Below are 17,093 nucleotides of genomic sequence, written 5' to 3'. Positions count from 1 at the left end.
GAGTGCGGGGAGTGGGATGGAGCGAGTGCGGGGAGTGGGATGGAGCGAGGGAGGGGAGTGGGATGGAGCGAGTGAGGGGAGTGGGATGAATTGAGTGAGCGGAGTGTGATGGAGCGAGTGCGGGGAGTGGGATGGAGCGAGTGAGGGGAGTGGGATGGAGTGAGTGGGATGGAGCGAGTGAGGGGAGTGGGATGGAGTGACATTAATTGGAATTGTGCAATTGGATAAAACTTACCGCACAATCACGCAGGTACCAAGAATTACACAGCAGCCATTTTCTGATTCTCGCCCTTGCTTGCAATGTGCCTCAAATAGACTTGTTGAAGATAAATAATTTTGCACTCAGGGCCACTCTCTGCATGTTCTCCAAATAGTGAAGTTGTTGAGGAAACATCAGTTTGCAGTTCTCTGTCCAATGGAGCATTACAATGAGTTTCCCAATGACAAGCCAACAAAACAGCAGCATCTATCCGACGCTGCGCAAGTTGTTTGTCCCTGTACGATTTGGTTTTGTTGTATCTGAGTCCTGATGAGTCCAGGGTGGAAAGTTTTAACTCTTCATCTCCTTTCCCGACCATACTCGAGGAATGTGATGTGTTGGGACTGACGACCGGTTTTGGGTGAGGAAGGTTTTTAATTTGTTACCGTCCGGAATCTGGTCTGAGTATTATGGTCTGTTCTGGAATTGTCCAATCAGCAAGTTTTCAATTCTCTTTCTCTCATTCTCCATCCAGGAAAATCCACAACTCGGGAAGCTGGGGGAAAATCGACTGGAAAACCCACCCAACAATCATCCACTGTCCCTGTGGATTCTTCAGCCCCAGGTAGGTGAAACCCAGGGAACGTTCTGGATGAATTGTTCACTCAGTGTGACACATGGAGATGTCAGTGCTCAAGATTCACTCAGGCATTTACTGATGGAGTGGGAGCAGTGAGTGAGTGAGAATCATCGTAGAGTTAAAGTTAAAATCAATAACCTGAATGGAGAGACGGTACCTCAGAGACAATGTGGATATAGTCAAAGCCATTGAGGGGAGTGGGATGGAGTGAGTGAGGGGATTGGGATGTAGTGAGTGAGGGGAGTGGGATGGAGTGAGTGAGGGGAGTGGGATGGAGTGAGTGAGGGGAATGGGATGGAGTGAGTGAGGGGAATGGGATGGAGTGAGTGAGGGGAGAGGGATGGAGTGAGTGAGGGGAGAGGGATGGAGTGAGTGAGGGGAGTGGGATGGAGTGAGTGAGGGGAGTAGGATGGAGTGAGTGAGGGGAGTAGGATGAAGTGAGTAAGGAGTGGGGAGCAGTGGCAGAGGGGAGTGGGATGCAGTGAGTGAGGGGAGTGGGATGCAGTGAATGAGGGGCGTGGGATGGAGTGAGTGAGGGCAGTGAGATGGAGTGAGTGAGGGGAGTGGGATGGAGCGAGTGCGGGGAGTGGGATGGAGCGAGTGCGGGGAGTGGGATGGAGCGAGGGAGGGGAGTGGGATGAATTGAGTGAGCGGAGTGTGATGGAGCGAGTGAGGGGAGTGGGATGGAGCGAGTGAGGGGAGTGGGATGGAGTGAGTGGGATGGAGCGAGTGAGGGGAGTGGGATGGAGTGAGAGAGGGGAGTGGGATGGAGCGAGTGAGGGGAGTGGGATGTAGTGACATTAATTGGAATTGTGCAATTGGATAAAACTTACCGAACAATCACGCAGGGACCAAGAATTACACAGCAGCCATTTTCTGATTCTCGCCCTTGCTTGCAATGTGCCTCAAATAGACTTGTTGAAGATGAATAATTTTTCACTCAGGGCCACTCTCTGCATGTCCTCCAAATAGTGAAGTTGTTGAGGAAACATCAGTTTGCAGTTCTCTGTCCAATGGAGCATTACAATGAGTTTCCCAATGACAAGCCAACAAAACAGCAGCATCTATCCGACGCTGCGCAAGTTGTTTGTCCCTGTACGATTTGGATTTGTTGTATCTGAGTCCTGATGAGTCCAGGGTGGAAAGTTTTAACTCTTCATCTCCTTTCCCGACCATACTCGAGGAATGTGATGTGTTGGGACTGACGACCGGTTTTGGGTGAGGAAGGTTTTTAATTTGTTACCGTCCGGAATCTGGTCTGAGTATTATGGTCTGTTCTGGAATTGTCCAATCAGCAAGTTTTCAATTCTCTTTCTCTCATTCTCCATCCAGGAAAATCCACAACTCGGGAAGCTGGGGGAAAATCGACTGGAAAACCCACCCAACAATCATCCACTGTCCCTGTGGATTCTTCAGCCCCAGGTAGGTGAAACCCAGGGAACGTTCTGGATGAATTGTTCACTCAGTGTGACACATGGAGATGTCAGTGCTCAAGATTCACTCAGGCATTTACTGATGGAGTGGGAGCAGTGAGTGAGTGAGAATCATCGTAGAGTTAAAGTTAAAATCAATAACCTGAATGGAGAGACGGTACCTCAGAGACAATGTGGATATAGTCAAAGCCATTGAGGGGAGTGGGATGGAGTGAGTGAGGGGATTGGGATGTAGTGAGTGAGGGGAGTGGGATGGAGTGAGTGAGGGGAGTGGGATGGAGTGAGTGGGATGGAGTGAGTGAGGGGAATGGGATGGAGTGAGTGAGGGGAGTGGGATGGAGTGAGTGAGGGGAGTGGGAGGAGTGAGTGAGGGGAGTAGGATGGAGTGAGTGAGGGGAGTAGGATGAAGTGAGTAAGGAGTGGGGAGCAGTGGCAGAGGGGAGTGGGATGCAGTGAGTGAGGGGAGTGGGGTGCAGTGAGTGAGGGGAGTGGGGTGCAGTGAGTGAGGGGAGTGGGATGGAGTGTGTGAGGGGAGTGGGATGGAGTGTGTGAGGGGAGTGGGATGTAGTGAGTGAGGGGAGCGGGATACCGTGAGTGAGGGGAGCGGGGTGCAGTGAGTGAGGGGAGCGGGATGTAGTGAATGAGAGGAGTGGGATGGAGTGAGTGAGGAGAGTGGGGTGCAGTGAGTGAGGGGAGTGGGATGGAGTGAGTGAGGGGGAGGTGCAGTGAGTGAGGGGAGCGGGATGCAGTGAATGAGGGGCGTGGGATGGAGTGAGTGAGGGCAGTGAGATGGAGTGAGTGAGGGGAGTGGGATGGAGCGAGTGCGGGGAGTGGGATGGAGCGAGTGCGGGGAGTGGGATGGAGCGAGGGAGGGGAGTGGGATGAATTGAGTGAGCGGAGTGTGATGGAGCGAGTGCGGGGAGTGGGATGGAGCGAGTGAGGGGAGTGGGATGGAGTGAGTGGGATGGAGCGAGTGAGGGGAGTGGGATGGAGTGACATTAATTGGAATTGTGCAATTGGATAAAACTTACCGAACAATCGCGCAGGTACCAAGAATTACACAGCAGCCATTTTCTGATTCTCGCCCTTGCTTGCAATGTGCCTCAAATAGACTTGTTGAAGATAAATAATTTTGCACTCAGGGCCACTCTCTGCATGTTCTCCAAATAGTGAAGTTGTTGAGGAAACGTCAGTTTGCAGTTCTCTGTCCAATGGAGCATTACAATGAGTTTCCCAATGACAAGCCAACAAATCAGCAGCATCTATCCGACGCTGCGCAAGTTGTTTGTCCCTGTACGATTTGGTTTTGTTGTATCTGAGTCCTGATGAATCCAGGGTGGAAAGTTTTAACTCTTCATCTCCTTTCCCGACCATACTCGAGGAATGTGATGTGTTGGGACTGACGACCGGTTTTGGGTGAGGAAGGTTTTTAATTTGTTACCGACCGGAATCTGGTCTGAGTATTATGGTCTGTTCTGGAATTGTCCAATCAGCAAGTTTTCAATTCTCTTTCTCTCATTCTCCATCCAGGAAAATCCACAACTCGGGAAGCTGGGGGAAAATCGACTGGAAAACCCACCCAACAATCATCCACTGTCCCTGTGGATTCTTCAGCCCCAGGTAGGTGAAACCCAGGGAACGTTCTGGATGAATTGTTCACTCAGTGTGACACATGGAGATGTCAGTGCTCAAGATTCACTCAGGCATTTACTGATGGAGTGCGAGCAGTGAGTGAGTGAGAATCATCGTAGAGTGAAAGTTAAAGTCAATAACCTGAATGGAGAGAGGGTACCTCAGAGACAATGTGGATCAAGTTACAGTCATTGAGGGGAGTGGGATGGAGTGAGTCAGGGGAGTGGGATGGAGTGAGTGAGGGGAGTGGGATGGAGTGAGTGAGGGGAGTGGGATGGAGTGAGTGAGGGGAGTGGGATGGAGTGAGTGGGGAGTGGGATGGAGTGAGTGAGGGGAATGTGATGCAGTGAGTGAGGGGAGTGGGATGCAGTGAGTGAGGGGAGTGGGATGGAGTGAGTGATGGGAGTGGGATGGAGTAAGTGAGGGGAGTGGGATGGAGTGAGTGGGGAGTGGGATGGAGTGAGTGAGGGGAGTGGGATGCAGTGAGTGAGGGGATTGGGGAGCAGTGGCTGAGGGGAGTGGGATGCAGTGAGTGAGGGGAGTGGGATGCAGTGAGTGAGGGGAGTGGGATGCAGTGAGTGAGGGGAGTGGGATGGAGTGAGTGAGGGGAGTGGGATGGAGTGAGTGAGGGGAGTGGGATGGAGTGAGTGAGGGGAGTGGGATGGAGTGAGTGAGGGGAGTGGGATGGAGTGAGTGAGGGGAGTGGGATGGAGTGAGTGAGGGGAGTGGGATGGAGTGAGTGAGGGGAGTGGGATGGAGTGAGTGAGGGGAGCGGGATGCAGTGAGTGAGGGGAGCGGGGTGCAGTGAGTGAGGGGAGCGGGATGGACTGAGTGAGGGGAGCGGGATGTAGTGAGTGAGAGGAGTGTGATGGAGTGAGAGAGGAGAGTCGGATGGAGTGAGTGAGGGGGGTGCAGTGAGTGAGGGGAGCGGGATGCAGTGAGTGAGGGGAGTGGGATGGAGTGAGTGAGGGCAGTGAGATGGAGCGAGTGAGGGGAGTGGGATTGAGGGATCGAGGGGAGTGGGATTGAGGGAGCGAGGGCAGTGGGATTGAGGGAACGAGGGGAGTGGGATTGAGGGATCGAGGGAAGTGGGATTGAGGGAGCGAGGGGAGTGGGAGTGAGGGCAGTGGGATTGAGGGAGTGAGGGGAGTGGGATTGAGGGAGTCAGAGGAGTGAGATTGAGGGAGCGAGGGCAGTGGGATGGAGTGAGTGAGGGGAGTGGGATGGAGTGAGTGAGGGGAGTAGGATGAAGTGAGTAAGGAGTGGGGAGCAGTGGCAGAGGGGAGTGGGATGCAGTGAGTGAGGGGAGTGGGGTGCAGTAAGTGAGGGGAGTGGGGTGCAGTGAGTGTGGGGAGTGGGGTGCAGTGAGTGAGGGGAGTGGGATGGAGTGTGTGAGGGGAGTGGGATGGAGTGTGTGAGGGGAGTGGGATGTAGTGAGTGAGGGGAGCGGGATACCGTGAGTGAGGGGAGCGGGGTGCAGGGAGTGAGGGGAGTGGGATGTAGTGAATGAGAGGAGTGGGATGGAGTGAGTGAAGAGAGTGGGGTGCAGTGAGTGAGGGGAGTGGGATGGAGTGAGTGAGGGGGAGGTGCAGTGAGTGAGGGGAGCGGGATGCAGTGAATGAGGGGCGTGGGATGGAGTGAGTGAGGGCAGTGAGATGGAGTGAGTGAGGGGAGTGGGATGGAGCGAGTGCGGGGAGTGGGATGGAGCGAGTGAGGGGAGTGGGATGGAGCGAGGGAGGGGAGTGGGATGAATTGAGTGAGCGGAGTGTGATGGAGCGAGTGAGGGGAATGGGATGGAGCGAGTGAGGGGAGTGGGATGGAGCGAGTGCGGGGAGTGGGATGGAGCGAGGGAGGGGAGTGGGATGAATTGAGTGAGCGGAGTGTGATGGAGCGAGTGAGGGGAATGGGATGGAGCGAGTGAGGGGAGTGGGATGGAGTGAGTGGGATGGAGCGAGTGAGGGGAGTGGGATGGAGCGAGTGAGGGGAGTGGGATGGAGTGAGTGGGATGGAGCGAGTGAGGGGAGTGGGATGGAGTGAGTGGGATGGAGCGAGTGAGGGGAGTGGGATGGAGTGAGTGGGATGGAGCGAGTGAGGGGAGTGGGATGGAGTGACATTAATTGGAATTGTGCAATTGGATAAAACTTACCGAACAATCACGCAGGTACCAAGAATTACACAGCAGCCATTTTCTGATTCTGGCCCTTGCTTGCAATGTGCCTCAAATAGACTTGTTGAAGATGAATAATTTTTCACTCAGGGCCACTCTCTGCATGTTCTCCAAATAGTGAAGTTGTTGAGGAAACATCAGCTTGCAGTTCTCTGTCCAATGGAGCATTACAATGAGTTTCCCAATGACAAGCCAACAAATCAGCAGCATCTATCCGACGCTGCGCAAGTTGTTTGTCCCTGTACGATTTGGATTTGTTGTATCTGAGTCCTGATGAGTCCAGGGTGGAAAGTTTTAACTCTTCATCTCCTTTCCCGACCATACTCGAGGAATGTGATGTGTTGGGACTGACGACCGGTTTTGGGTGAGGAAGGTTTTTAATTTGTTACCGTGCGGAATCTGGTCTGAGTATTATGGACTGTTCTGGAATTGTCCAATCAGCAAGTTTTCAATTCTCTTTCTCTCATTCTCCATCCAGGAAAATCCAAAACTTGGGAAGCTGGGGGAAAATCGACTGGAAAACCCACCCAACAATCATCCACTGTCCCTGTGGATTCTTCAGCCCCAGGTAGGTGAAACCCAGGGAACGTTCTGGATGAATTGTTCACTCAGTGTGACACATGGAGATGTCAGTGCTCAAGATTCACTCAGGCATTTACTGATGGAGTGCGAGCAGTGAGTGAGTGAGAATCATCGTAGAGTTAAAGTTAAAGTCAATAACCTGAATGGAGAGAGGGTACCTCAGAGACAATGTGGATATAGTCACAGCCATTGAGGGGAGTGGGATGGAGTGAGTGAGGGGATTGGGATGTAGTGAGTGAGGGGAGTGGGATGGAGTGAGTGAGGGGAGTGGGATGGAGTGAGTGAGGGGAGTGGGATGGAGTGAGTGAGGGGAATGGGATGGAGTGAGTGAGGGGAGTGGGATGGAGTGAGTGAGGGGAGTGGGAGGAGTGAGTGAGGGGAGTAGGATGGAGTGAGTGAGGGGAGTAGGATGAAGTGAGTAAGGAGTGGGGAGCAGTGGCAGAGGGGAGTGGGATGCAGTGAGTGAGGGGAGTGGGGTGCAGTGAGTGAGGGGAGTGGGGTGCAGTGAGTGAGGGGAGTGGGATGGAGTGTGTGAGGGGAGTGGGATGGAGTGTGTGAGGGGAGTGGGATGTAGTGAGTGAGGGGAGCGGGATACCGTGAGTGAGGGGAGCGGGGTGCAGTGAGTGAGGGGAGTGGGATGTAGTGAATGAGAGGAGTGGGATGGAGTGAGTGAGGAGAGTGGGGTGCAGTGAGTGAGGGGAGTGGGATGGAGTGAGTGAGGGGGAGGTGCAGTGAGTGAGGGGAGCGGGATGCAGTGAATGAGGGGCGTGGGATGGAGTGAGTGAGGGCAGTGAGATGGAGTGAGTGAGGGGAGTGGGATGGAGCGAGTGCGGGGAGTGGGATGGAGCGAGTGCGGGGAGTGGGATGGAGCGAGGGAGGGGAGTGGGAGGAATTGAGTGAGCGGAGTGTGATGGAGCGAGTGCGGGGAGTGGGATGGAGCGAGTGAGGGGAGTGGGATGGAGTGAGTGGGATGGAGCGAGTGAGGGGAGTGGGATGGAGTGACATTAATTGGAATTGTGCAATTGGATAAAACTTACCGAACAATCACGCAGGTACCAAGAATTACACAGCAGCCATTTTCTGATTCTCGCCCTTGCTTGCAATGTGCCTCAAATAGACTTGTTGAAGATGAATAATTTTGCACTCAGGGCCACTCTCTGCATGTTCTCCAAATAGTGAAGTTGTTGAGGAAACATCAGTTTGCAGTTCTCTGTCCAATGGAGCATTACAATGAGTTTCCCAATGACAAGCCAACAAATCAGCAGCATCTATCCGACGCTGCGCAAGTTGTTTGTCCCTGTACGATTTGGTTTTGTTGTATCTGAGTCCTGATGAATCCAGGGTGGAAAGTTTTAACTCTTCATCTCCTTTCCCGACCATACTCGAGGAATGTGATGTGTTGGGACTGACGACCGGTTTTGGGTGAGGAAGGTTTTTAATTTGTTACCGTCCGGAATCTGGTCTGAGTATTATGGTCTGTTCTGGAATTGTCCAATCAGCAAGTTTTCAATTCTCTTTCTCTCATTCTCCATCCAGGAAAATCCAAAACTTGGGAAGCTGGGGGAAAATCGACTGGAAAACCCACCCAACAATCATCCACTGTCCCTGTGGATTCTTCAGCCCCAGGTAGGTGAAACCCAGGGAACGTTCTGGATGAATTGTTCACTCAGTGTGACACATGGAGATGTCAGTGCTCAAGATTCACTCAGGCATTTACTGATGGAGTGCGAGCAGTGAGTGAGTGAGAATCATCGTAGAGTGAAAGTTAAAGTCAATAACCTGAATGGAGAGAGGGTACCTCAGAGACAATGTGGATCAAGTTACAGTCATTGAGGGGAGTGGGATGGAGTGAGTCAGGGGAGTGGGATGGAGTGAGTGAGGGGAGTGGGATGGAGTGAGTGAGGGGAGTGGGATGGAGTGAGTGAGGGGAGTGGGATGGAGTGAGTGGGGAGTGGGATGGAGTGAGTGAGGGGAATGTGATGCAGTGAGTGAGGGGAGTGGGATGCAGTGAGTGAGGGGAGTGGGATGGAGTGAGTGATGGGAGTGGGATGGAGTAAGTGAGGGGAGTGGGATGGAGTGAGTGGGGAGTGGGATGGAGTGAGTGAGGGGAGTGGGATGCAGTGAGTGAGGGGATTGGGGAGCAGTGGCTGAGGGGAGTGGGATGCAGTGAGTGAGGGGAGTGGGATGCAGTGAGTGAGGGGAGTGGGATGCAGTGAGTGAGGGGAGTGGGATGGAGTGAGTGAGGGGAGTGGGATGGAGTGAGTGAGGGGAGTGGGATGGAGTGAGTGAGGGGAGTGGGATGGAGTGAGTGAGGGGAGTGGGATGGAGTGAGTGAGGGGAGTGGGATGGAGTGAGTGAGGGGAGTGGGATGGAGTGAGTGAGGGGAGTGGGATGGAGTGAGTGAGGGGAGCGGGATGCAGTGAGTGAGGGGAGCGGGGTGCAGTGAGTGAGGGGAGCGGGATGGACTGAGTGAGGGGAGCGGGATGTAGTGAGTGAGAGGAGTGTGATGGAGTGAGAGAGGAGAGTCGGATGGAGTGAGTGAGGGGGGTGCAGTGAGTGAGGGGAGCGGGATGCAGTGAGTGAGGGGAGTGGGATGGAGTGAGTGAGGGCAGTGAGATGGAGCGAGTGAGGGGAGTGGGATTGAGGGATCGAGGGGAGTGGGATTGAGGGAGCGAGGGCAGTGGGATTGAGGGAACGAGGGGAGTGGGATTGAGGGAGCGAGGGAAGTGGGATTGAGGGAGCGAGGGGAGTGGGAGTGAGGGCAGTGGGATTGAGGGAGTGAGGGGAGTGGGATTGAGGGAGTCAGAGGAGTGAGATTGAGGGAGCGAGGGCAGTGGGATGGAGTGAGTGAGGGGAGTGGGATGGAGTGAGTGAGGGGAGTGGGATGGAGTGAGTGAGGGGAGTGGGATGGAGTGAGTGAGGGGAGTGGGATGGAGTGAGTGAGGGGAGTGGGATGGAGTGAGTGAGGGGAGTGGGATGGAGTGAGTGAGGGGAGTGGGATGGAGTGAGTGAGGGGAGTGGGATGGAGTGAGTGAGGGGAGTGGGATGGAGTCAGTGAGGGGAGTGGGATGGAGTGAGTGAGGGGAGTGGGATGGAGTGAGTGAGGGGAGTGGGCTGGAGTGAGTGAGGGGAGTGGGATGGAGTGAGTGAGGGGAGTGGGATGGAGTGAGTGAGGGGAGTGGGATGGAGTGAGTGAGGGGAGTGGGGTGCAGTGAGTGAGGGGAGTGGGGTGGGGCGAGTGGGATGGAGTGAGTGAGGGGAGTGGGGTGCAGTGAGTGAGGGGAGTGGGGTGCAGTGAGTGAGGGGAGTGGGGTGCAGTGAATGGGGGGAGTGGGATGGAGTGAGTGAGGGGAGTGGGATGGAGCGAGTGAGGGGAGTGGGATGGAGCGAGTGAGGGGAGTGGGACGGAGCGAGTGAGGGGAGTGGGATGGAGCGAGTGAGGGGAGTGGGATGGAGCGAGTGAGGGGAGTGGGATGGAGCGAGTGAGGGGAGTGGGATGGAGCGAGTGAAGGGAGTGGGATGGAGCGAGTGAGGGGAGTGGGACGGAGCGAGTGAGGGGAGTGGGACGGAGCGAGTGAGGGGAGTGGGACGGAGCGAGTGAGGGGAGTGGGACGGAGCGAGTGAGGGGAGTGGGACGGAGCGAGTGAGGGGAGTGGGACGGAGTGAGAGGGGAGTGGGATGGAGTGAGTGAGGGGAGTGGGATGGCGCGAGTGACGGGAGTGGGATGGAGCGAGTGAGGGGAGGGGGACGGAGTGACATTAATTGGAATTGTGCAATTGGATAAAACTTACCGAACAATCACGCAGGTACCAAGAATGACACAGCAGCCATTTTCTGATTCTGGCCCTTGCTTGCAATGTGCCTCAAATAGACTTGTTGAAGATGAATAATTTTGCACTCAGGGCCACTCTCTGCATGTTCTCCAAATAGTGAAGTTGTTGAGGAAACATCAGCTTGCAGTTCTCTGTCCAATGGAGCATTACAATGAGTTTCCCAATGACAAGCCAACAAATCAGCAGCATCTATCCGACGCTGCGCAAGTTGTTTGTCCCTGTACGATTTGTTTTGTTGTATCTGAGTCCTGATGAGTCCAGGGTGGAAAGTTTTAACTCTTCATCTCTTTTCCCGACCATACTTGAGGAATGTGATGTGTTGGGACTGACGACCCGCTTGGGTGAGGAAGGTTTTTAATTTGTTACCGTCCGGAATCTGGTCTGAGTATTATGGTCTGTTCTGGAATTGTCCAATCAGCAAGTTTTCAATTCTCTTTCTCTCATTCTCCATCCAGGAAAATCCACAACTCGGGAAGCTGGGGGAAAATCGACTGGAAAACCCACCCAACAATCATCCACTGTCCCTGTGGATTCTTCAACCCCAGGTAGGTAAAACTCAGGGAACGTTCGAGATGAATTGTTCACTCAGTGTGACACATGGAGATGTCAGTGCTCAAGATTCACTCAGACATTTACTGATGGAGTGGGAGCAGTGAGTGAGTGAGAATCATCGTAGAGTTAAAGTTAAAGTCAATAACCTGAATGGAGAGACGATACCTCAGTGACAATGTGGATATAGTCACAGGCATTGAGGGGAGAGGGATGCAGTGAGTGAGGTGAGAGGGATGGAGTGAGTGAGGGGAGCGGGATGGAGTGAGTGAGGGGAGCGGGATGGAGTGAGTGAGGGGAGTGGGATGGAGTCAGTGAGGGGAGTGGGATGGAGTGAGTGAGGGGAGTGGGATGGAGTGAGTGAGGGGAGTGGGCTGGAGTGAGTGAGGGGAGTGGGATGGAGTGAGTGAGGGGAGTGGGATGGAGTGAGTGAGGGGAGTGGGATGGAGTGAGTGAGGGGAGTGGGGTGCAGTGAGTGAGGGGAGTGGGGTGGGGCGAGTGGGATGGAGTGAGTGAGGGGAGTGGGGTGCAGTGAGTGAGGGGAGTGGGGTGCAGTGAGTGAGGGGAGTGGGGTGCAGTGAATGGGGGGAGTGGGATGGAGTGAGTGAGGGGAGTGGGATGGAGCGAGTGAGGGGAGTGGGATGGAGCGAGTGAGGGGAGTGGGACGGAGCGAGTGAGGGGAGTGGGATGGAGCGAGTGAGGGGAGTGGGATGGAGCGAGTGAGGGGAGTGGGATGGAGCGAGTGAGGGGAGTGGGATGGAGCGAGTGAAGGGAGTGGGATGGAGCGAGTGAGGGGAGTGGGACGGAGCGAGTGAGGGGAGTGGGACGGAGCGAGTGAGGGGAGTGGGACGGAGCGAGTGAGGGGAGTGGGACGGAGCGAGTGAGGGGAGTGGGACGGAGCGAGTGAGGGGAGTGGGACGGAGTGAGAGGGGAGTGGGATGGAGTGAGTGAGGGGAGTGGGATGGCGCGAGTGACGGGAGTGGGATGGAGCGAGTGAGGGGAGGGGGACGGAGTGACATTAATTGGAATTGTGCAATTGGATAAACCTTACCGAACAATCACGCAGGTACCAAGAATGACACAGCAGCCATTTTCTGATTCTGGCCCTTGCTTGCAATGTGCCTCAAATAGACTTGTTGAAGATGAATAATTTTGCACTCAGGGCCACTCTCTGCATGTTCTCCAAATAGTGAAGTTGTTGAGGAAACATCAGCTTGCAGTTCTCTGTCCAATGGAGCATTACAATGAGTTTCCCAATGACAAGCCAACAAATCAGCAGCATCTATCCGACGCTGCGCAAGTTGTTTGTCCCTGTACGATTTGTTTTGTTGTATCTGAGTCCTGATGAGTCCAGGGTGGAAAGTTTTAACTCTTCATCTCTTTTCCCGACCATACTTGAGGAATGTGATGTGTTGGGACTGACGACCCGCTTGGGTGAGGAAGGTTTTTAATTTGTTACCGTCCGGAATCTGGTCTGAGTATTATGGTCTGTTCTGGAATTGTCCAATCAGCAAGTTTTCAATTCTCTTTCTCTCATTCTCCATCCAGGAAAATCCACAACTCGGGAAGCTGGGGGAAAATCGACTGGAAAACCCACCCAACAATCATCCACTGTCCCTGTGGATTCTTCAACCCCAGGTAGGTAAAACTCAGGGAACGTTCGAGATGAATTGTTCACTCAGTGTGACACATGGAGATGTCAGTGCTCAAGATTCACTCAGACATTTACTGATGGAGTGGGAGCAGTGAGTGAGTGAGAATCATCGTAGAGTTAAAGTTAAAGTCAATAACCTGAATGGAGAGACGATACCTCAGTGACAATGTGGATATAGTCACAGGCATTGAGGGGAGAGGGATGCAGTGAGTGAGGTGAGAGGGATGGAGTGAGTGAGGGGAGCGGGATGGAGTGAGTGAGGGGAGCGGGATGGAGTGAGTGAGGGGAGTGGGATGGAGTGAGTGAGGAGAGCGGGATGGAGTGAGTGAGGGGAGTGGGATGGAGTGAGAGAGGGGAGTGGGATGGAGTGAGTGAGGGGAGTGGGATGGAGTGAGTGAGGAGAGCGGGATGGAGCGAGTGCGCGGAGTGGGATTGAAGGAGTGAGGGGAGTGGGATTGAGGGAGCGAGGGCAGTGGGATTGCGGGAGCGAGGGCAGTGGGATTGAGGGAGTGAAGGCAGTGGGATGCAGTGACAGGAGTTAGTGTGCTCCGTGCAGAGTGCAGTGTGATTTAATGTCTCGTTGTGACACAGTTTCTGGGCACTGACTGATTCCGGGTAGAATAAATTTGGAAGTGTAAATTGGTCTGAATTTCCATTACAAACAGATGAAGGATTGAGATGATTTCTGCTCTGTGATCTCCCATATCTCCTCCCTTGTCACAGATCCAGGGACAGCTCCAACTCTGGGAGCCGATGATAAATCCCAGCCGGAATCCACTGACTCAGGCTCCCCAATCCCGACAGAATCTCCAAACTCAGGTATGAATCTGCTGCTAGTTTATCCGGATTCGACATTCCCCACATATCCCAGTAGTTTAATGACTAAAATGCCAGAATATTTGGAGTGAGGGGAGTGGTATGGAGCGAGTGAGGGAAGTTGTATGGAGCGAGTGAGGGGAGTGGAATGGAGCGAGTGAGGGGAGTGGGATGGAGCGAGTGAGGGGAGTGGGATGGAGCGAGAGGGGAGTGGGATGGAGCGATTGAGGGGAGTGGGATGGAGTGAGTGAGGGGAGTGGGATGGAGTGAGTGAGGGGAGTGGGATGGAGTGAGTGAGGGGAGTGGGATGGAGTGAGTGAGGGGAGTGGGATGGAGTGAGTGAGGTGAGTGGGATGGAGTGAGTGAGGGGAGTGGGATGTAGTGAGTGATGGGAGTGGGATGTCGTGAGTGAGGGGAGTGGGATGTAGTGAGTGAGGGGAGTGGGATGGAGTGAGTGAGGGGAGTGGGATGTAGTGAGTGAGGGGAGTGGGATGGAGCGAGTGAGGGGAGAGGGATGGAGTGAGTGAGGGGAGTGGGATGGGGTGAGTGAGGGGAGTGGGATGGAGCGAGTGAGGGGAGTGGGATGGAGCGAGTGAGGGGAGTGGGATGGAGCGAGTGAGGGGAGTGGGATGGAGCGAGTGAGGGGAGTGGGATGGAGCGAGTGAGGGGAGTGTGATGGAGCGAGTGAGGGGAGTGTGATGGAGCGAGTGAGGGGAGTGTGATGGAGCGAGTGAGGGCAGTGGGATGGAGTGAGTGAGGGGAGTGGGATGGAGCGAGTGAGGGGAGTGGGATAGAGCGAGTGAGGGGAGTGGGATGTTGTGAGTGAGGGGAGTTGGATGGAGCGAGTGAGGGGAGAGGGATGCACTGAGGGGAGTGGAATGGAGTGAGTTAGGGGAGTGGGATGGAGCGAGTGAGGGGAGTGGGATGGAGCGAGTGAGGGGAGTGGGACGGAGCGAGTGAGGGGAGTGGGTTGGAGTGTGTGAGAGGAGTGGGATGGAGCGAGTGAGGGCAGTGGGATGGAGCGAGTGAGGGGAGTGGGATGGAGCGAGTGAGGGGAGTGGGATGGAACGAGTGAGGGGAGTGGGATGGAGCGAGTGAGGGGAGTGGGATGGAGTGAGTGAGGGCAGTGGGATGGAGTGAGTGAGGGGAGTGGGACGGAGCGAGTGAGGGGAGTGGGACCCAGCGAGCGAGGGCAGTGGGATGGAGCGAGTGAGGGGAGTGGGATGGAGCGAGTGAGGGGAGTGGGACGGAGCGAGCGAGGGCAGTGGGATATCACAGAGTAGTGAATGGTCACCGAGTGGGGCTCGTGCTGTGGGGAGTGACGGCGATGTTCTGGGTTAATGTGGGACACACAGAGTGTGTGTGAGAATGGAGATGGTGTTAAACAGACGGGACGGGGAGGTGAATTCTCTGCTAGGGATATTACTCGATCGATGCTGCCTCCTACACTAAACCCTGGCTGTGTGGAACTTGCTGACGGTGTGTGTGTTGTGTTTAGATTCTGAGTCCCAGACCATTAATGTGGAGATCTCTTCAATGAGGGAACTGGACGATGACACAGCAAAGAAGGTGGCATTGAGGAGGGTGAGAGTTTGTATTACACTGAGGCTCAACACCAGAGAGAGAGAGAGGACATCGTCCCTCTCACTGTCAGCACTCACTGACTGCTGATTCCAGCTCACAATCATTAACCCTTCCCATCGCGTCCCCTCTGCCCATTCTCACCCCCAACCCCACAACAAGAGGGGCTGAATGGCCTCACAGTTTTAATAACAGTCTCCAGATGGGCTGAATGGCCGACTGCTCTCTCTCTCTCTCTCTTCCCCTGTATCTCTTTCTCTGTACGAAGTTTAACAACACCAGGTTAAAGTCCAACAGGTTTATTTGGTCGCAAAAGCCACTAACTTTCAGAACTGGCTGTCCCTCCGTCAGGTGAACTCTGTCTCTCTCTGTCTCCCTCTCTCTCTGTCTGTCTCTCTCCCTCTGTCTCTCTCTCTCTGTCTCCCTCTCTCTCTGTCTGTCTCTCCCTCTCTCTCTGTCTCTTGCTCTCTGTCTCTCTCTCTGTCTCCCTCTCTCTCTGTCTCTCCCTCTCTCTCTCTCTGTCTCCCTGTCTCTCCCTCTCTCTCTGTCTCCGTCTCTCTGTCTCTGTCTCTCTCTCTCTCTCTCTGTCTCCCTCTCTCTCTGTCTCTCCCTCTCTCTCTCTGTCTCTCTGTTTTTCTCTGTCTCTCTCTCTCTGTCTCTCTCTCTGTCTCTCTCTCTGTCTCTCTCTCTGTCTCTCTCTGTCTGTGTCTGTCTCTCTCTGTCTGTCTGTGTCTGTTTTTCTCTCTCTCTCTCTGTCTCTCTCTCTCTCTGTCTCTCTCTCTGTTTTTCTCTCTTTCTCTGTCTCTCTCTGTCTTTCTCTCTGTCTCTCTGACTCTCTCTGTCTGTCTGTCTCTCTGTTTTTCTCTCTCTCTCTGTCACTCTGTCTCTCTCTCTCTCTGTCTCTCTGTTTTTCTCTCTCTTTCTCTCTCTGTCTCTGTTTTTCTCTCTCTCTCTGTCTGTCTCTGTCTCTCTGTTTTTCTCTCTCTCTCTCTCTGTCTCTCTGTTTTTCTCTCTTTCTCTCTCTGTCTCTCTCTCTGTCTCTCTGCCTCTCTCTCTCTCTGCCTCTCTCTCTCTCTCTGTGTCTCTCACTCTCTATTTCTCTCTCTCTGTCTTTCTCTCTCTGTCTCTCTGACTCTCTCTCTCTCTCTCTGTGTCTCTCTCTCTCTCTCCGCTCTCACACTCATCCTTTCTCCTCTGTGCTTTCCAGGTGCAGCAGATGTTCCAGGATCAATGTCCAAAGCAGCCGATCGATTGGGATGAGGTGGAGGTCCAGTGCTGGGATGTGGACGAGCCGGATCCCTGATGGAGATCACCCTGTGAGCGAGCAACCGGATCCCGTGATCCGGTCTGGGTGCGATTCCCAGACTCGCTCCAGGACCGTTCGACCTTAACCTCACCTCGTTTCCCCGCAAGCACAGGGTTCATGTCCAGTGAGACGTGTGTGAGAGTTAAAGCCATATTTACTGTGTGTTAGGCTGCAGGGAGTGGGAGCTTGAAGCATTTGTTTCTGATCACTTTCAGTAGGGAATTAAAGTCCCGTTTTGTAAAGAATGTCTGCTGCTCAGTTGGAACCAGACTGACCCTCCAGTTGTGTCCCGTCCCGGGGTGAAAGGTTCTGCCCCTGACTGAGGGAAGTGGATGAAAGATCTCCCATTGCGTCCGGCCCTTTGAGATTCAGGGAACTGTCAGCACTGATAACAGGGACAAGGGCTGGCACCGTGGCACAGTGGGTTCGCACTGCTGCCTCACAGCGCCAGGGACCCGGGTTCGATTCCCGGCCTCGGGTCACTGTCTGTGCGGAGTCTGCACGTTCTCCCCGTGTCTGCGTGGGTTTCCTCCGGTTTCCTCCCACAGTCTGAAAGGCGTGCTGGTTAGGGTGCATTGGCCATGCTAAATTCTCCCTCAGTGTCACCCGAACAGGCGCCGGAGTGTGGCGACTCGGGGATTTTCACAGTAACTTCATTGCCGTGTTAATGTGAGCCTACTCATGACATGATTAAAGAAACT

General features: G+C 54.2%; 1 protein-coding gene across 1 annotated transcript in view; it reads left to right on the top strand.

Moving 5' to 3' along the window:
• The window catches only part of LOC144488067 (uncharacterized), a gene marked incomplete at its 5' end in the record, with an annotated part of 57,820 nt that extends 41,431 nt beyond the window's left edge, over positions 1-16,389 (top strand). Inside the window, 10 exons of the mRNA XM_078206090.1 lie at positions 735-824; positions 2,172-2,261; positions 3,803-3,892; positions 6,550-6,639; positions 8,190-8,279; positions 10,942-11,031; positions 12,584-12,673; positions 13,413-13,508; positions 15,004-15,089; positions 16,294-16,389. Of these exons, the coding sequence (XP_078062216.1) occupies positions 735-824; positions 2,172-2,261; positions 3,803-3,892; positions 6,550-6,639; positions 8,190-8,279; positions 10,942-11,031; positions 12,584-12,673; positions 13,413-13,508; positions 15,004-15,089; positions 16,294-16,389 (908 nt within the window). The remainder of the gene's footprint in view (positions 1-734; positions 825-2,171; positions 2,262-3,802; positions 3,893-6,549; positions 6,640-8,189; positions 8,280-10,941; positions 11,032-12,583; positions 12,674-13,412; positions 13,509-15,003; positions 15,090-16,293) is intronic.
• Positions 16,390-17,093: the final 704 nt, after the last annotated feature.

The sequence above is a fragment of the Mustelus asterias genome, unplaced genomic scaffold (genome assembly GCF_964213995.1).
Source record: "Mustelus asterias unplaced genomic scaffold, sMusAst1.hap1.1 HAP1_SCAFFOLD_1259, whole genome shotgun sequence".
NCBI lineage: Eukaryota > Metazoa > Chordata > Chondrichthyes > Carcharhiniformes > Triakidae > Mustelus > Mustelus asterias.
This window is presented reverse-complemented; position numbering and strand designations above follow the sequence as displayed.